The sequence below is a fragment of the Urocampus carinirostris genome, chromosome 8 (genome assembly GCF_059441175.1).
Source record: "Urocampus carinirostris isolate Australia breed hairy pipefish chromosome 8, RoL_Ucar_1.0, whole genome shotgun sequence".
NCBI classification, from domain to species: domain Eukaryota; kingdom Metazoa; phylum Chordata; class Actinopteri; order Syngnathiformes; family Syngnathidae; genus Urocampus; species Urocampus carinirostris.
The window spans coordinates 26,084,110-26,104,924 of record NC_142356.1 but is presented as its reverse complement, the minus strand read 5'-3'; the positions used below and the strand labels follow the sequence as shown (position 1 = coordinate 26,104,924).

Below are 20,815 nucleotides of genomic sequence, written 5' to 3'. Positions count from 1 at the left end.
TTGTGTCTCGTTTCATCTGGAAGGATGAAAGCATGACCGACTTGGGTGCCCAGGGGCTTAACTGGAGGTTTGGACATTTGGGTTGGCCATGGTCCAAAAATGTGTGTGTGTGTTTTTTGCTACTTTTTCTCTTTTTTCTTTTCTTTTTGTGTTTGTGTTTTACTTACTGTCGGTCACCCCTCTCGAGGGATATGACCAGGGTAAATAGATACAGAGTTTAAGGATAAGTGTGTATTATTCAGCGCCTACAAGTGGTAAAAACAAAACTTTAAATGCAAAAGTACAGGAACTAAAGGTGCCTTTTAAAATATACTCATTGGTAAAAAACCAAAACAAAATTGCCTTTTTAGTCTTTTGACATAACATGAGAGCTACTTCTTTCTCTTCATTGTGGTTTTCTTTTATTTATAATGGGGTTAATGCACGGAGGCCGCATTCCAGTCCCAAAGTCATGTGATCCTGCTGTTTACTGGCACCGCTCTGGCATTAAAAATGGTCGCCAAGCATAGCGAAGCGTTCTTTTCCATCGCCGATTATTCTCTTTTTTTGAAGGATTTTACTTTCGTTAACATATTAAAGTACACGGAAGTATCAAATGTTGCTCATGGATGTGACAACAATTAGAAATTTGTGATGATAAAAAGAAGAGAGATGTACAATACTCGTTTTGTTACCGGCGTAAAATTTTCAGAAGAGGCGGAACAGTGGACAGTGCGGGCTCGGGTGAAAGCAGAGATGAAGAAGACCACTTGACCTACTTAACGATATCACCAAAAGTGATCAATTCTAAGTTTGCACCGGCAATAAATTACACCTTTAAACCCATAATTCGTTTTAAAAAAACAAACAAATAAGATGTCAGTAATGAAATGAATTACTGTATGTCATTTGTTTACCTTTAGAAAAAAATTGGTCATGTATAATTATATCTCCAAATGGATAACAATACAATAATGCATAACAAAACAACCCCATTGTTAGTTTAGCATGAACAATGGTGAAAGTAAGAAAATGCCTGTTTCAAGTACAGTACAAATACCAACCCAAACCCCAAGAAAGATAAAAAAGTTTATGTGAAGTTCAATCAAGTGCGTCTAAGAAATGCATGTACCTACACACGCATCATAAGAAGCTTCACAGAGGCTGCAATGATGACACAAGCCAGGAGATGGCGCCCTGAGTAAAAAGTTCTAAATTCCTCACAGTTCCTTTAAACATGAAACAATAAATCAATGTTTTTTTTTGATGGAAAAAAGTGTGTATTGGCTTATAACAGTTTGGGAAACACTGCAGTAGGAGACCAAAATGTCTAGGACACCCCATCTATTTTTAATATACTGGATATACATTTTACATAATTTTGCACACTACTCAGTAGGTACTGTTTGAAACACAGATGAGAATTTGAAGACTTCTACATTTCTCGTCATGTGGGGTGTCAGGCATTAGTTTGCCCTGAGTGCAACATTGTCCTTGATTACAAATTTGAAGTCCTTTTTTTCTGGGGGACAGTACTAAATCATTTAAAACAGTGTCTCGCGACTGGTCACAACCCAAAAGTGGGTTGCAGCCCTTTGCCTTGTAAAAACAATGTTGAGAAAAAGAAAAAAACAAAAGGTCAATTACAGTCCTAAACAGTAGATGGAGATAATGCTCTGCTTCTTCCTGTTTAGTCAATCATAGTGTTTGAGAGGGACCATATCTCATTTTATTGGGATATTGTTGGTTTTATTTTCTTTTCTGCCCATAATAATGGGTCCCAAGAAAATTAGTGACAAGGGAAAGGAAAGTTAGAAAACTGAGACAACAACGATTAAGTCAAAGCAAAACGATAACTTCAAAAGGATTTCAAATTACATAAATAATGTACAAGTGCCTGCCATTGAAGACCTAGGTACAGCAAATGCTTCAGAAATTTTTAGCTTTTCACCAGTATGATAATGTTTCTAAAATACATAATTAAATAATTATCAATGTTTAGGAACAAGCTTTACAAATATTTTAAATTGATTTTTCGTATGCAGCTATTTTAAAGCAGTTTTACAGGGTCGCTTATACGCGATGTAGGCTTGTATGGAAGGGAATACCGTACTTGAAGTCATTTTGGTTTTGCAAAAAAATGAAAAAGAGGAATATATTATGCTATGTGTGCTTTATACTGCACATTCCTTTAATCGGATAAGTTTGTTTGGGTCGCAGCTTGTCATCAGGGTGTAATGTCGGGTCCTGAAGTCTGACCAGTTGAGATCCCATCCATCCATTTTCTGCACCGCTTATCCTCACAAGGGTTGCGAGTGTGCTGGAGCCCATTCATACTATTTTCGGGCAGTAGGCTGGGGATACCCTGAACCGGTTGCCAGGCAGACACAGGGCACACAAAGACAGATAACTCACCCGTTCATTTACACCTAGGAACAATTTGGACCGGCCAATGAACACTACATGCATGGGAGGAAATCGGAGAGCTGAGAGGAAACCCATGCAGGCATGGGGAGAACATGCAAATCCCGCACAGAAAAACTGGTAGCTGGATTTGAACCCATGACCTCAGAACTGTGCCATGGATGTGCTAACCACTTAACCGTCATACCACCAGTTAAGAACCACTGCTGTAAAACTATGAAACAAAAGTACCAAATTGAGGTTTTTAGACCAGCCTTATAATCCAGAAAATACAAAGAATTACCGTAAATTCCGGACTATAGAGCGCACCTGATTATAAGCCGCACCCACCACATTTTAAGAGGAAAGCCGATTTTGTACTTACACAAGCCGCACCTGTATATAAGCCGCATGCGCCCTCATTACAAAATGTAACACAAACACAAAATTAACCCAAACGCGACTTTAAGTCCCGCGATTGAAACTAAATGTCACACAGTACACAGTCCAAAAATCACAGCTGGCAAAATGAACGGAAAATGATACCAGTACTTAAGGTTTGATGCTTGCAGAGTCCGGGTCCCGTTGAAAGTAATCCAAGGAAAAAAGTGTATATTTCCAAAGGTAAGGGTGGGAAAAATATATATCCACTATTGTCCGCCCTCTCCACAAACAGGTCTGTCTGTTCCTCACCTTTACCCCACTTCCCGTCACCCCGCGTTTGTTCCGCCCCTTCTTTTTCATTCGCCCGTGCAAAACATATCAGAATAAGTGTCTAAAATAAATACAAATAAATACATTACAAAAATATACAGTTGCAAATACATATCTTACATGGTTACACATATTTACAAAGAAAGACGGTACACCGAGAGAGTTTTCAAAGCTTTAATAATAATAATATACCGTATTTTCCGCACTATAAGGCGCACCGGGTTATAGGGCGCACCCCGAAAAAATAGTTTTTGGTCCTATTTTTGACATATATAAGACGCACCGGATTATAAGGCGCTACAATGGGAACGTGGACAAAACAGTCAGATAGTTCAGTCCAACTTATTACCCCCTTAACATTCCGAAAGCTTGCAAAGACGCAAATACGTTTCGTGAACACGTGCAAATGCGGTGTCCGTAAGATGTCACTCAAATGCATCGTTCCATCATTCGGAAGGTTAAAGTCTTGGGATTTAAGAAATGATAACCATTCCTTCGTATCTATTTTCTTTTTCGCTCGCAACTTTACTGTGCATATGACAATAAACACTTGGAATTGAGTTTAATTTAATAAGACACTCCATTCCATCCATTATCTGCACCGCTTATCACAGAAACATCGAGTTCAGTCTGAAACAAGACAATATAAAACCGGGAATAGCTCACCGAAGTCATTGTGTTCATAATAATGTGCAGGCAATGTCCTCTTATATCCGTGAGGGTAGTAAATCCAGGAGAATACAATATTTACAAATACAGAATAGAAAAAAATGCTTTCTCTATGCCATCGGCCACATGCTATACGCATTCATCTTTTTTGGCCAATTGCAGGCTTTGTTTCGCTGTTTATGCCAATGGCAGCCTGTACATTATAAAAAGGATCCGCCTCTTGACCTCCAAATAACTTTAGCCAATAGTGATCGATTCAACTGATGATTGACACATCTTTTTCGGCCAATTGCAGGCTTTGTTTCGCTGTTTATGCCAATGGCAGCCTGTACATTATAAAAAGGATCCGCCTCTTGACCTCCGAATAACTTTAGCCAATAGTGATCGATTCAACTGATGATTGACACATCTTTTTCGGCCAATTGCAGGCTTTGTTTGCCGTTGGAGCCAATGGCAGTCTGTAAATGATAAAAAGGATCCGCCTCTTGACCTCCGAATAACTTTAGCCAATAGTGATCGATTCAACTGATGATTGACACATCTTTTTCGGCCAATTGCAGGCTTTGTTTGCCGTTTGAGCCAATGGCAGTCTGTAAATGATAAGAAGGATCCGCCTCTTGACCTCCGAATAACTTTAGCCAATAGTGATCGATTCAACTGATGATTGACACATTGGTTAGCCAATGAAACGCCGGTAAATAAATCCCACCATCCACCGCGTACTACTTGGCGTTCGGGGGAAAATCGAGTCGGCGGCTGCAAGTTAGTTGGAAAACTTAATGTTGATCCATAAATAAGGCGCATTGTATTATAAGGCGCATGGTCAGCTTTTGAAAAAAATAAAGTCTTTTAGGTGCGCCTTATAGTGCGGAAAATACGGTAACTTTCATCCCAATCCGTGCCTGTGACAGGGCAGTTAATGGTAGCAACACGCTAGCAACACGCTCGCAACACAGTTAACGGGTCTGTTAAAAAAACATACTGTACTTGTAAAAATCACGGTAAACCGTCTTCATCTTCCTCCTTAGAACTGAAGCCATCAAAGTTGCCTTCCTTAGTGTCGGAAAGAAACTTTGTCATATAGACGTTGTCCCACGCTCCCTTATTCCAAAACACGCTAGCAACACGCTCGCAACACAGTCTGGTAAAAAACGGGTCTGTTAAAAAAAAACATACCGTCCTCATCTTCTTCATGTGCTGCGTCATGTGCCTTTCTTTTTGCATTTTGCATGATGAGGGTATGTTTACGGTAATTTAATTTATGCCCAAGCCAAGAAGTTGCAGTCTTCCTCGGCGAATATATTCCACTGGTCTAAATCTCACTTTATGTACTCAAGCGCCGCTGGCGGCCGTTCGAAAAATTACATAAATTGGCCGCATCACTGAATAAGCCGCAGGGTTGAAAGTTTGGGAAAAAAGTAGCGGCTTATAGTCCGGAATTTACGGTAGTAATTTCTACAGACCGTCAGCAACGTTGAAAAACGATTGATGCAGCTTTTGGGTTACGCTTCGTGACATTACAATCACTTATTGGCTAGATTTATTCACGCTGCAATGATGCCAAAAACAGGCGTGTTAATGACGTGCTTGCTGGCTTCAATGAAATGCAATCAACACTTGCCACAAGACTCACTTGAGATCGCCGCTCAATGTGTGCTTGTGTGTCTGTGCGTGTATGTGAGCAACTCATAAGACCTGAAGTGTTAATTAAAGTGTGACCCTTGGACAAGAGTGAGTGAGAGAGAGCGATTGGGAAAGGGAGGGTAAGACAGTACAAGCAAGTCAATGAAGGCTTGCTGATTTGCGGAGGGTAGATTGCCTTTTTGGCCTATTTACTCAACTGTAGGACATATCCGGCGTTTTCATCCCAGCAGAGGTTGCCTAGGAAATATACACCACTTGAGCTGTGTTCATGAGTAAGGGGACCGAAAAGGTCAAACAAGGCGAGGTCTTCATCATTTAATGCACAGGTGTCAAACAGGCGGCCCGCGGGCCAGATCAGGCCCGCTAAGGGATTGAATTCGGCCCGCGAGACAACACTCAGAGAAGCGCAAGAGAAAAACAAGCTGCACGTTGAAATATGTCAACTTGATGTTGCTAAAGCCAGGTGCCTCTCACAAAGACACTGTACTTGTGTATTTATTTCTCTCTTTCTCTCTCTCTCTCTCCCACCCCTTTTCTCACACTCTGTCTCCGCCTCTTTAACTCTCTGTGTTTCTCTTTTTCTCTTCCTTTGTTGCTCTTTTTCTCTTACTCTCTCTGTGTCTTTTAACTTCTTTTGCTCTAACTTCCTTTTTTCCTTTTCTTTCTTTTCTCTTTTTCTCTTCATACCCTTGGCGCTTTCTTTTCTCTTTTTTCTCCTTCTGTCTTTCTATTTCTCTTTGGATATCTTTCTTCCTCTCCCTTTCTTTTCCCCCTCTCTCACGACTTTTTATCTTTTGTTTCTCACGCTCTCTCCCTCTATCTCTTTTTCTTTCTTTGTCCCGCCTTCTCTCCTTTTCCCTCCCTCTTTCTCTCATTTCTTTCTCTCTTTTTCTTTCTCTTTAATCTACTAGTCCGCCCCCCGACAGAATGTTTGTTCTATCGTGTGGCCGCCGAGTTAAAATTAGTTTGACACCCCTGATTTAATGCTTCAGGCGCATGAGGTATGATCGGAATTTTAGGTTGTGTATAATTCCTTAATATCTTTAAAAACGAAGTGATTCAACTGTGGTCTTTTAAAATGTATCTCAAAGTGAACGAAACCATTCAATTTGATTCAGACGACCGCATAGTAAATATTATGCATCAGGAAACTCAATGCAATTTGGATTATTTACTGAATACATTTCTCAAAACTTTATAGTCTGATTCTTTTTAATCAGCTAATATCAACAGGCACCACTAATGCATCTTTTTTTAATTGGTTGGAACCAATTAACGCAGCAGAACATTTCTTTTTTAGATATAAAAAACTATTGTTGAGTGATCCTTGAAATTGATTACTGCATCTTTCTAGACATTGAAGCTAATTCAGAGAAATGGATACAACTGTCCACTTTGGACAAAGATATTTGTCAAGGCAGTTTCCTGTTTTGACAAGCTCCGTGCTGCACTATACTCTACACGTTTGCCGTTTCAATGCACGCGACCCTGCTGTCAGTTTTCGGTTTTGTCTGGAACACATCGGAGACCGCCGTGGCGTCTTTGGAGAACATCGGCAATACTGCCAGATGTTACAGACAGACACACGTGCAGACTTGTATAAATAAATGTCTTCCCCATTCCATATGGTTTCTTTCTAGCGTTGTTATAAATGATTATTTCCTTCTGTATGGGCTAGGTGCTGCAGGCACATTATAAACTTTGTTTTATTGAGGTTAAATTAGAGTTAAAACGCAGAATGTATTTCTGTTGTACAAATTGAAATTATGCAAATGTAACTCGGTCCTGATAAAACTAATTGAATCCCAGCTTTCAGTTAGCGCCATTAATTCCTTAGCATGGATTTGTAACCACATTTCTTCACATATTTCAACAGTTTGACGTGTATGCGTGTATGTGTTTTCATACAGAATATTGACATGTTAAATACAGTCATGTGCAGTCACAGAACGCGAGAATATTAAATTATAAATATATAAGATGGTTATATTTATATACTGTAGTGTTAAAATTTGTTTTCATTTAACTGCGCAATTTTGGGGGTTCCTTTTTCTTAACTGCTGAACTTTCACTTTACATTATCAATATTCCGAACACAGTTTGTATGTAACATATCAGTTTACAGAGAGTCTGCAGATGCAAAGTGAAGCATGCCATTCTCTTGCCTCATGGTGGAGGGTGATAGTGAGACCAAGGATTCTGGTGCACACCTCAGCCACAAGTCAAGTCATCCAGTAATGTTTTTCTCATTGTATGACCATTTTTCTAATTGGTTTGCGCGTCTGCAGCACAGTGTTGAGGTCATGGGTTTCAAATCCGGCTACCAGCTTTACTCTTTGGAGTTTGCATGTTCTTCCCGTTCCTGCCAAAGTTTCCTCCGGGCACTCCGGTTTCCTCCCCCATTTCAAAAACATGCACGTCGAGTTAACTGGCCAGTCTAAATTGCCCCTAGGTGTGAATGAGCAAGTGAGTTGTATGTCTCTGTGTGCCCTTCGACTGGCTTGCAACCAGTTCAGGGTGTCCCCTACCCACTGCCCGAAGGTAGGGGGAGGTAAGGTTGTAAGGTGGGATGGGCTCCATCACCTACCCCGTGAGCCTACTGAAATAAGCGGTGCAGAAAATGGATTGAATGGATGGATACCTTTCTATTGATGTTTTTATTCAAAAGAAGCAGCACATAGACTTCATTTATAAGTTAAGGTAGAATAATAAAACATGCCTCACTATACACAAACCTCAGTACACATTACTGGTAAAATAACATACTGTATGTTCCTTTTGAAAAGCAACCTACTTCATATTTTTTTTCCCGAGCAAAGGCCTCTTTTTATGAATCTCTCTTTTGTTGATCTGTTTTATTACTAGGTACGGTGTTTGCCTGGGTGCTTGAAGTCCTTGAAAATTCTTTAATTTAAATATGTATTCAAGGATTGAATTGTGCTTGAATTTTGAGGGTGAAGTGCTAGTAAATGCTTGAAATTGTTGCCTTGATTCGCAAGTCTGCTTAAAAATGATGCAGACACGGCTCTCTGGTGGTGTTGCTTTGCTTTTGCATTTCTTCTCTCGTGAAACGGAAACTGATTATCTTTAGTTTGTATGGCATCGTCCTATGAAGCAGCACTATGAAATGTTTCTTTGTGCAAGCATTAAATATAAATTATGAACATTTATTTATGAGCCACGCTAAAAAATAAGGTAGTGTTTTCCTGTGGTAAATTTTTAGGGGAAGAACTTCCTGCAACTGAAATTGTAATCTACAAATCACTGACGTCATTTTACTCAACTCCTACTGTATATTGAGAGTTGTTTTTAAAATTATGTACACACAAGTATAGTTGCTGTTCACTCATAATATAAAAATCATATGACATGGTGAATGGACAGCTAAGATTCAAAATTTCATATGGGAATCGCAAATATATTTCTGGATCTGCAAAATCGGATTTCTTCTTTGAATGGTACTGGAGAAAGTCCTTAAAAAGTGCTTGAATTTGGCCATGAAAAGGTGTACTAACACTTATCATTGATTATTCATTCTGTCAATAAAAAAAAAAACAACTAACCTCTATAGTCTGCGCAGCAAAAATCTGTGGAGTGAAAATGATACAAAATGCATCCATTTGACTCTGTGGGATTTGATTCTACATTTAAGTTCTGCCTTGCAACAAGGAATTACAGCATAAAAGCATATATTAGTCTATTCAGCTAAAGCCGTCCTGTATCCAGCCGCAGGAACTGACGGACGTTTTGGAGATCAGCAACATGGTGTTCACAAGTCTCTTCAGCCTAGAGATGTTGCTCAAAGTCCTGGCCCTTGGACTCTTTGGCTACATCAAGAACCCCTACAACGGCTTCGACAGCATCATCGTCATCATCAGGTGGAATGTTCTTTTAACACGCGAGACATTTTAGAGGGCATTTTAATGTTCCCAGTCACATTTGGAGATGTTATTTGAATATTTTTTGTGCGTGTGTCAGCGTTTGGGAGATTGTTGGTGAGGCCGACGGAGGTTTGTCCGTGCTTCGTACCTTCCGTCTTCTGCGGGTTCTGAAGCTGGTCCGCTTCTTGCCGGCGTTAAGGAGGCAACTGGTGGTGCTTATGAAGACCATGGACAACGTGGCCACCTTCTGCATGCTGCTGATGCTCTTTATTTTCATCTTCAGGTATGGGATTCAAAATTACAGTATTTGGGTTTGTCACCACCTTAACTTTCCTTACAGAATGGACGACTTTCTATCTGTTTGCAGGGCATAACGTCTGTAGACTTTTTGTGTGTCATCATATAAATGGCCAAACATTTAACACTGCTACTTGAAAGCTGTTTTAGGGACTGAAATATTCTTAACATTCTGGTGTATGCTACTTAGCCACCAAAACCGTTCTCTTCACTTTGTCTTCAACCTTTTTTTTCTAACCCCAGCTTCTTGATCATGCAGGTCAAACACATAGCCCACTGGCCGGACCGACCAATTGGATGATTTAATCCTGCCCGCTATAACATTTATGAGTATGTCAAAAACAGAAGCGAGTATCTAGGTCATTTTAATCAAAATATCTGATTTTTTTTAAACAAATGCAAATCAAATACTTCTTCTAGCCACTAGAGGGCTATCAATTTGTAAAAGAGCTGACGTCCAGAATGCAGACTGAACGCATCCCCCTCCGTTACGCTCAGAGCGATGAATGAGCGGGATCTGGGGAATGTACTCTCAGCTATAGTAGGCCAAGCTCCATTGTTTATTATTTGTTTTGTATCTATTTCAAACCATTATTTTTTTATACCGTCCAATTGAGGTTCTATAGCGTGGGGATTTGGTTCAGGTGTAAAGCTGCATTCACTTAACGTTTAGAACACATTAAAGCATTTAATGAAACAGAAAAATCATTTTTTTCTCGTCTTTTGTTGAGAAACGTGCTATGCTTGGGAAAAATCCCCTCTCATCTGTGATTATAATATATAGGGTTAATCGTACATCATAATACTGAAAAAAACAAAAGCTGAAATATTTCAAGTCGACATTTTTTTACTGATCTGGTCCACCTGAAAACAAAGTCTATATCCAGCCCCAGAGCCAAAATGAGTCTGACATCCCTGTTCTTAATCGTGCTTCGAATTAGAATTTTAAACTTTCTGCGTTTTGCAATACTCTCCAGGCTTTTTTGAATGTTGGGTTTGACAAACCATAAAACCTATTTCTGGCATACATTTTTATCCTATTTAGGGCTAACAAAGTCAGTTTGACAGAAGCAGTGTAGAAGGGTAATTTATTGTTCACATTTTTGCTGTGATACCCCTAGCCAATCAGTTTGTGAAATCGCTGATGTTTTGTTACACCTTCTAGAAGACCAGGGTGTCACCAAATCTCAATCGCTAAACCAACAGCTTCGTTAACACTTGTTTAATGACCCCGGGCCTGCAGAGCTCATTGTGAAGGACTCCGGTTAGATTACTGACCCTGGCAACAAGTAATGGTTGAAATGTGATTGGTTAAATGCTTGAATATGAAAGCAGACACCTGGAATCAATCAGCGCAAACAGGGGAAAAGCAATTAAAGGAAGCTGACAAGCAATTTTGAATTATTTATTAAGTATTCATGGGAAACATATTATTAACATCACATGATTCAGATATTTTTCGACAAGCAGAGAAGGCCTTGCCAAAAGTGCCTATTTAATCCAAAATAGCATATTTAAATTTGCTTATTATGTGTTTTTTTTCTATTTACTCATTGAACACATGCTAAAAATGTGAATTTGGCATGGGTAATTGATCCTTTTTGTTGATGCTCGCATGATAAATGACCACCAAATGCTAATTTTGCAAACTGAAACTCCTTTTTACTTAAAAAAGTCCTATTTATGCATCAGTTTTTTTCTGAAAATAATTTATTAATATGTTTGTTTATTTGGTTTCCTTGTGTTAAGTTTTTGATCACTTCTTGTGGAGTAAATGTACTATGTGTGATACTTATACTCCACCTGCTTCTTTTATTGCAGTATCTTGGGGATGCATTTGTTTGGATGTAAATTTGGTTTGAGACAAGACAGCGGCGACACGCTACCTGACAGAAAGAACTTTGACTCACTGCTTTGGGCCACAGTCACCGTCTTCCAGGTTTCACTCACACACATTCATGTACAGAATCGTGCAGAAACAATTGTGGTATGTGCTATTTAATTTGAAATGAAATCGTCGGGCATTTATACCAAAGCAGCTTGTAGTGTCACTGGCTGCAACCCTGCTACTCAGTTTCATTATTTTAATCCAATGTAGTGCTGTCGGAACCAACCCCCCCACTTCCCAGCCAACCCACCCCCCACCTAGAAATGACCGAATGCAAGCAAACGGTAGAGTAGCCAGATGATGTGCTCTGAAAAAGAAAAAAAAAGAAAAAAAAGAAGAGTAGAAACCGCAAGGCAGAAAAATGCACCCGGCAGGAGCTTGTTTAACAGCAACGAGCGTTATTGCAGTTGGCCCCGCAGAGACAGATATTAAATTCTACGTTAACGTGTTTATTATTATACCACAGGGAGAGAGTACTTTCTCTCAAATGATTACCCCAAATGATTTCTCCATCCCTTGGTAGCTATTATACTGATTTTTTTTTACATTTATTCAGAATTGGTTAAGCTAATTCCTCAAATCTAACGTTAAAAGAAAGCTTCTTGTGGCTATGTAAAAAACAGTTCCTGCTTTTATGTGGCAGTCATTTTGAGAATAAAGTCCGGACAAATGTCTTAGGATTGTACCAGAAGTCCGATTTTTTTAATAATTGTATTAGGATAGTTGAAATCACTACACACTGTCATTAAAAAGCGTTTTGCAAATGCTAAATAAATGGCTTTCAATAGCTTTTTGATTGTTGAGTTGGTTTCCATTAGTTGACTGTTGGTGAGGTTTGTGTCTGGTGAGTCACAGTCAGATTTACAAATAAATTAATTTACATCTTATTCATCATTTTATTAGCAAAGCAAGAAAACAATATATAAACTGTAGCATAGTAACAAATGTTTTATTGTCTTACTGTAACTTATAAATGATGATGGTTCTCCTGGTAACTCTAATACTATCGCTAATTCTAATGTTAGGGGGCTAATGCCTAAACAAAAACCTTGGTCTCACTAGCGCCCTCTGTTCTGAGGCAAGAGAGTTGCGTGCCTCACTCTGCATCTGAGGACATCATGCACAGTAAAATGTTACATACTAATTGTAATAATAAGATTAATAATAGAATGTGAAAATTTAACAATTTTGGACAAAATAAAATCAAAAAATTGTGAAGTTGAACGAGACATAACTGTAATACTGAATAAATACTGTATAACCCTTTATTCTATTTTCACTTTTAAATTTCCGTGATGACGAGTGAGTCATATCCTCACCTTCCTCCCTTGACTGAATAATGTAATTTTTAAATAAGCAGTGATTTTTTTGAATTGACATTGGCGATGATGTTCACACGCTAAAGTTAGGGGTGAATGAGTTACATAATTTTGTATTTTCTTTTCTTAAATTAAATATATTTTTATGATTATTAAACAGTTACATGTAAAGCTGTAAAAAGTGCAATCGATCAAAATGCACCATGCTGTCCTTTTCTAAACAAATGCAGCTGTGATACAACTTGTGAAACATATAACCTTTACCAGGTATAACATACATTCTAACTCATCATTTTTAATCTACTATAAACATGTGTAAAATTTTGAAGATCGTGTTTAGAAATTTTTACCAATAAAACCACATTGGATCTGATGTGTGTCTTTTGTCCCTGTTGTCCTTAGATCCTGACGCAGGAGGACTGGAACGCCGTCCTGTACAACGGGATGGCCTCCACCACGCCGCTAGCCGCCCTTTACTTCGTCGCGCTCATGACCTTTGGCAATTATGTCCTCTTCAACCTGCTCGTAGCCATTTTGGTCGAAGGTTTCCAAGCCGAAGTAAGGGCACGTCTTGGTTTTGGCTTTTGATATTGATCTTATGGCATGGGTGGTGTCTTGGCTTTTATTCAGGGACAGGTTCGGCAAACTCAGTTTGGCTCTGGGGCTGGATTCAGACTTTCTGTTCTGAGGCGGGCCAGATCAGCAAGATAATGTCTACTTCAAATTTGTATCTTTGTTTTTCAGTATCATGCTTTCTCATTTACCCTACTTTAGTAACCTCCCCTACATATTATAATCACGGATGACAAGGTATCCTTTCTAAACACATCTATTCACAAATAATTGGAGAAATAAAGATTTTCATGTTTTAACTCAATTTACCAGTTGAGTGAATACTGTTTCACACCTGAATTAACCTACCTCGCTATGTAAACTCAACACTATCCTCTAGGTGCAATGGTTTGCATTTATTTAAAATAATCAGAACTTTTAATGGAAAAGACCTAGTGACCCGCTTCTCTTTTTGACATATTCAAAAATGTATGGCTGGCCGGATTAAATCATCCAATGGGCCAATCTGGCCCATGGGCCGTATGTTTGACATGCTGTTGTCATGGTGTTGGCAACTGTGTGATTGTGTTTATGGTAGAAGGCGCCTTTGGCGTGAGTGCTGATGTTATTCCATCGGCAGCTTTGATTGCAACATTGGGGTGTAAAGCAGTGGCAGCTTGTTGACGCAGATTATTTTACTTACAGTTTTTGGATGTTTTAGCGATTGCCCTGGAGCCATTGCTGGTTTTACCAGTGTTATTGTTGTTTTGTCAGCATCTGCACCAATCTAGGGGGAATCCTTGCATCAATACCAGGTGCGCTTCGATTCCCCTCAGTTTAGCTCAAAATACAAATCCAGTAAAACAAACTGTAAATCAAAATTCTGTGTTTTAAAAACTTAAACTTATCTCAAAAATGTTGTTGGCTTTAAGAGGTGTTTTTTAAGATGTGTTGAAAAAGCGTAATGGAGACACTATTTTTTCGAATTCCAGCCCCCATGTGACCCAATTGTATGTTTTTCAGAAAATCACAACAAGAGAGACAAGTTGATACCTGTACACGGATACTATACATGTAGATAGATAGATAGATAGATAGATAGATAGATAGATAGATAGATAGATACTTTGTTCATCCCCGAAGGGAAATTCACATTTCCAGCAGCATCCCTGAGCTGAGAACAATCGAGAACAATCGAAAATAACACGGGAGCTGCTGGAGTGGCTGCCATTCGTGACGGCGCCGGAAGAAAAGATTCAATTTGAATCATGTACAAACAAACAAACAATTAAATCATGTACAAACAAACAAACAAACAAAATATTCATCAGGTAAAACTAATTTTAAGTTACCTGTCCAAATGAATGTATAGTACTCTGCAATTGGCTGGCAACCGTTTCCCCCGCCCATTGACCAATGTCAGCTGGGTTGTCTTTTTTAATCCTGTATGATCTTATTTCCAGACTACGGACTTTGCCTCAGAATAGTACATTTGTCTTCTCTATAAAACCTTCAAACCAGTAGCAGTAAATTTAGTGTAAAACAAAAATGGTTGTGCACAATTAGAGTATCACCCATTTTGAGATGCAAAAATAATTTTTGGGTGGAATTTCATTTTTGGCAGGGTCATTGGCACAAGATAATGGTAAATTCGATGCGTAAGACTGAATACAGATGGAGACTGAAATCCAACAATTGGGTTGATATTCAATGTCATTCAGCCTGGAATGTCGTTCTGGGGAAAAAAAAATCTAAATAAGCAAAACAAACACTGTTGAGTCAGCTTTTTTGCGCATTTTTCACATATAAGGAAACTTACCTGACTGCCTGTGAAGGATAGTGGTCATATCTAAACTTCTTCCGCCCTTTTGTTGGGTGGACAGACACACAAACAAACAAACAAAAAAATCCGTCTGTCTGTCTTTCGTCCATTCATCCATACATACATCCATATATACTGCTCATGGGAGATAAACACTGAAGAAGAATTATACAGAAAGCTTTCTGTCACCAATCAGTAAAGTCTCAAGGTTTGTTGTTCTTGTCACTGCTGTCTTCTTTAAAAATCTCTACTTCATAGTCACCTTGTTATTTTCATTTCTTTTCTAACCCTTTACCAGATAATCTCATGCTGTTATTCTGTGTTTTTGTAATACGAGAAGCAAATCACTCTTCAATGTACAAGTCCAAATATTTTTCAGCAAAAATATCCAAAGGCTTAAATGGAAACGCAGTTGTCTATGTAGGCGTAGGCGTCCTTTAGCATTAGAAAATGTGTTGGGAAAGCTGTTTTACGGAGAATAATCCCTACAATTCCGCTTACATGCTTTTGCTTTGCTCCAGTTGGACATAGATTTCCATGAAACTCATGCACACACATTTACACATACCCACATTTGTACACACACAAAACTCTCCAGGGCAGACTTGTGTTTGGTATCGCTCTGTCATTCACAGCTGGTGAGCTTTTGTTGTTTAGTTTTCGCTGCTTTATCGCCATCATCAGACGGTGCACACTGATAGTCACACAATGGTAGACAGGCAGGCATACAGAATGAGACACACACCGATAGATGCACGACAATGCCCTACGTCCCAGCCGTTCTCCTTAATCCTTGGAACGAAAAATTAAACTGGGCAACTTTTCATTGCCGTGACAATTTGATATTAGTGCCCCGAAAAATATCCTCCTGGCTTGTCTGCCTGATGTGATTTATGCTTTTGTATATTTCCATGTGTGTGTGTTTTTAGGGCGACGCTAGCCGATCAGATTCCGACGGCGAGGCCCAGTCGCTGTCTTTGGATGATGAGGAAAAGCTGAGGGAGTTGTACGCTGCAGGTGACTGTCTAGCCCGAGGAGTTAAATGTATTCCCATATTTTAAAACAGAAGTCGAAACCTATGGCTCTTTACGTGAGTATATATGCTTTGGAGATAAAAACGTAGCCATACAAATCTCATCTGTAGCGTTCCAAATCTGATAAGCGAGAGTCAAGTCTTGTGCGCATAGCTGAAGTAGTGCTGGTATTGATAGTTGGGTCCAGTATATAAAGATCATACTTCTCACTACAGTTTACAGTCAAGGTGCCACACCAACAGACCCCTTTTTTGCTGTACGTCTCTAAAGAATCCTTCATATAAGGCTCATTAAACTATTTAGGTTCATTAATGAGATGATAATAAAACCCCAGAGAAAAACTGTCATCATCCAGAAACACCAGCCAAACACACAGAGCAATTTGATTCGGTGAGCGGTCGGGGTGGGCTTAGCAGTACACACAGTCCACTCAAATACGTCAGTATCCTAATTTGCAATATTTTGTGACATTTTTACAAAAACTTTTGCTTGCACCTTCTTGTGAAACCTTTATTTATGAAAAAAAAGGAAGGTCAAAATGAGCCTCAACGATCTTAAGTAATTGGGAGTGAGAGACAAGTTTAAAGAGGTATATTTGTCGATATGGGACACAGGCACTGGCAGTATTATTATTTATTAAATTTGATCAAATCATCTAACGTCACACAGCTAAATAAAATAAGCGGAAAAACTAGATTTTGTGCAGAGAGTGGTTTAGAATATATGGCAGCCCCGAAGCTAACCGGAAACTAGCAGGACAAATGATACTAACCGCGACACATGTGGCCAAAAATACATAGAAAAAAGCCACAATCGCCTACCTAAAAGAAGAAAGCAAAGAAAGAATGCACGTTGTAAAGGCGGCAGGTAAACTTACCCCGTGCAGTATTTTGCACGGCTACAAAAGTCACAAAGCCCCCTGCGACAAGGTAATTAAAGTTCTCCAAGTATAGAACTGCAATAGCTGTTTTTTTTTCAGAGCTGTCACACTGGTTGTGTTAACGGGATTCGCCATTTTGAAACTGTTGTGTCCTCCAATAACGCTACAGCTCTAGAGGAAACAAGCCCAATCCGTCAGCTTTGAGACCTAGTTTCTCTAGTCCTTTGCCGCGTGGAATATTGTGGGGAGGAAGGCTATACGATCTGCCTAATTAACTAACAAAAAAACGTCTTGAAGAATACCCTTAATGTAGCCGTCTTAGCCTATACTCAATTTTTCACTTTCTTTCCTTGGAACTGGAAGAACTGAAGATCCAGGCTATGATCTCAAGCCCCAACGGTCTCCTAAATCCTCGAGCATCCATGCCGCCGCCCCTTTCCTTGCCTGTCATCACACACACAGCAGCTACGCCCACAGTGATCTACAGCCAATCGCGGCGCGCTAGTGCTGCCTCAGTAGTTGACAGCTTCGAGCAACAGAGGTCCCCGGTGAGTTTTTTTGATACTCTTTACGTTGGAATAAAATACAATAGAAGATAATTCGGTGTCACCTTAAAATGTTATAAGAAAATGTAACTAAAGAATATGAAAACAAAGGTAAAAGCACTAAATCTGAAAACTGAAAATATTAATTTATCTTGCTTTGATTTCTGTAAAAACACAGTTTTTATTTTATAACTGTAAAACAATGGGCTAAAAAAATGCAAGCTATGTTGCTAAATTGTAGAATGAAAAATTAAGAGGAAGTTTTCTGAAATTGTATGTAATATTTTCAAAATTGAAAAAACCATAATGCAATTAGTTATTCAGGAAATGAAAAAATATTAGTTCGATTTAAAATATGAACTTTTAGCATTTTAAAAACTTTATTGTAACTACAAATACTAATAAAAATGACAAACACATTTGTAAAAAAACAAAGTTTATTATTGAAAATAATTTAAAATATGCATAATGAAGAAATAAGAGGTTTTCAGAAATTTTAGATACAATTTCAATACAAAAAAATATTTTCATCAGTAATTCGGAAAAGGAATGAATGAAAAAAGCGATAGTTCAACATCTAGAAATGTTTTAGGGCTATTTCATAATGCTTGTACAATCCATAATAATTTCATCTTTAGCTAGCTTTTTTATATTTGCTAATTTTAATCATGGCACATTCAAAAATTGTAAATATGTGATATCAACATTTTATATATATATAAAATGTATACATATATATATATATATATATATATATATATATATATATATATATAAAATGTATACATATATATATATATATATATATATATATATATATATATATATATATATACACATATCATTTGTCAGGACTGTAAAAGAAACCATCAAGAGGCAGAATTTCAAATCTGTTCTAAAAGCCCATTATTTTTATGAAACTTTCTAGATGACAAAAGCAAACCAGCCCTAAAGGGTGTGGTAATCAAAGAACAGCAACATTATTTTGTGATAGTGACCATGAAGTAAACAGTGCGTAATAGTCAAAACGACGAACAAAATTAGAAAAATGAAGGATTGGCACCCTATGTATTAATCTTTTGGAGAGGTCCATTAACACGTCGTCTTGCATTTTTTGGGAATGTAATACAATTTAAACCATTTCAGTATGAGAAATTATTTTCCCCCCATTTTCCACTTATTGAAACATAAATATTTTGTTTGTTTGTTTGTACATGATTCAAATTGAATCGTTTCTTCCGGCGCCGTCACGAATGGCAGCCACTCCAGCAGCTCCCGTGTTATTTTCGATTGTTCTCGATTGTTTGTTCTCAGCTCAGGGATGCTGCTGGAAATGTGAATTTCCCTTCGGGGATGAACAAAGTATCTATCTATCTATCTATCTATCTATCTATCATTATTAAAAACAGAATAATCTTATAATGTCATCCCCACAGCCTCCATGGGACAGTGTCCTGGAGAGCAGACGCTCCAGCTGGACAAGTTTAAGCCGGGCCTCCAGCCTCCACCGCAGGAGCCAGTCGGGGGAGATGGAGTCGCTGCTATCCGACGGCTATAGCGCCTCCAATGGGGGAAGCAGAGAAGCGTCGGTGGATACACCCGACTACCTGCAGGTGCCTGTGTTGCACACGCCTGACTGCAATGGGAGTGCCGCCTTCCACCTGCCCGAGTACGCTTATGAAGACACGCTCCAGACATCGCTTTATGCCACCCACGCAGAGGATGAGGAAGTAGAAGAGGTTGGCAATTTAATTTTACGTATGATTTCCCCTCTACTTACATAATGGATCGAACTTGAATCTAGATTTTCTTGTATCGCAAACTATTTTTTTTCCATAAGAAATAACTGGAAACCAATTGATCTGTTCCGGGCCTCTCAAAATCATCCAAGTTTGTGTAGGACCCACTTTTGGTGGTGCAGAACCACAACGCACAAACAGATTAGTGCAGTAACAGATTTCTGTATTTGGGCAGGGTTTGGTACACAGCAAGTCAAGGGGTGAGGCAAAAATCGTGGTCCGTGATGCAGGCAAAGGTCAGTGGTCCCCTAAACTAATACTGCAAAATCCAGGGTTCTGCAGCTGTACTTGTGATCCAGACAAGGGTTCAGTACACTGGGAACAACAAGCCTCTGACAAGAGGGATTGGGACATGACAACGTAGGCATTGTACTAGCACAGAGCCAAAGGGACAGACTATTTTAAATAGGGAGACGTGTGATTGAAAAAATAATCAGGACAGGTTTGGGGTAGAAATTAGAGCTAGGAAGTAAGCGACCAAATAAGGCAAGGTCAAGTGAGAGTAAAAGAGAAAGAGGAACCCAAACCTGAGTGCAGGATTGAGACAAAGTTAACCATAAATAAGTGTAAAACACATCTTCCTGATCACTAAACACAAGTGCAAATTACAATTCAAATTTAGAATAACAGTAATAAGATAAATAAGGTAATATTAACAAAACAAAATGCCAGTTTATTATGATCAATTACCACGGAGAAAGTCTGTGGCTGCAAACAGATGAAAGCATGGTGGAGTTAGAGAAATAGGTGGGGGAGGAGTGAAGAAGCACAAGAGACTGTTGATAATACATAAGCGATGCTATAAAAACACACACAACGCAAGAGCACGGGATCAGGTCTGCATAGCAGGAAAGACTTGTGCTATTGGGAGGAGCTGATGCTGGTAGTAAGCGGGCTCCAGCACGCAGAACTTTAGAAAGAGCAACCTAAAATTCTCGTAAACTGGATTTTTTTCTCATATTTGGGCAAGATTTTTGCTTGAAAGACATCATATATCTTGAATTTCCCGTATTAGGGTATCTCATATGTAGACTCTTACAGATTTCATAGTGACCAATAAAGCAGATATCTTCTCATTTAATGTCACTGTGTAGTCCATCTAACATATAATACTGTGATGGTTTGAAAAACATGACGACCAAAAAAGCTTTCAATGGGAAAAACACTTCAGGAGCTAAAAGAAAACTGAAAAAATGGCAGTCTTTGTGAATGTCTCTGATACAAATTTAGAAAATTTCCCGACAAAGAAACAACTGCTGTATTTAGAAACAGACATTGAGCAGGTGGGCTGAGGGTATAAACAGCAGCTGATGATGGAAACATTGTGAGAACTGTGAAGAAAACAACCAAACCCGACAGTTGCTGACATCACTGCCACAGCAGGGGAGA

General features: G+C 38.8%; 1 protein-coding gene across 1 annotated transcript in view; it reads left to right on the top strand.

Annotated features, from left to right (window-relative positions):
• Positions 1–20,815, top strand: part of LOC148361447 (voltage-dependent T-type calcium channel subunit alpha-1H-like) — a 161,558-nt gene that overhangs the window by 97,188 nt on the left and 43,555 nt on the right. Inside the window, exons 11-17 of the mRNA XM_088342125.1 lie at positions 9,136–9,287; positions 9,388–9,573; positions 11,409–11,526; positions 13,197–13,352; positions 16,098–16,185; positions 17,446–17,630; positions 19,064–19,366. Of these exons, the coding sequence (XP_088198251.1) occupies positions 9,136–9,287; positions 9,388–9,573; positions 11,409–11,526; positions 13,197–13,352; positions 16,098–16,185; positions 17,446–17,630; positions 19,064–19,366 (1,188 nt within the window). The remainder of the gene's footprint in view (positions 1–9,135; positions 9,288–9,387; positions 9,574–11,408; positions 11,527–13,196; positions 13,353–16,097; positions 16,186–17,445; positions 17,631–19,063; positions 19,367–20,815) is intronic.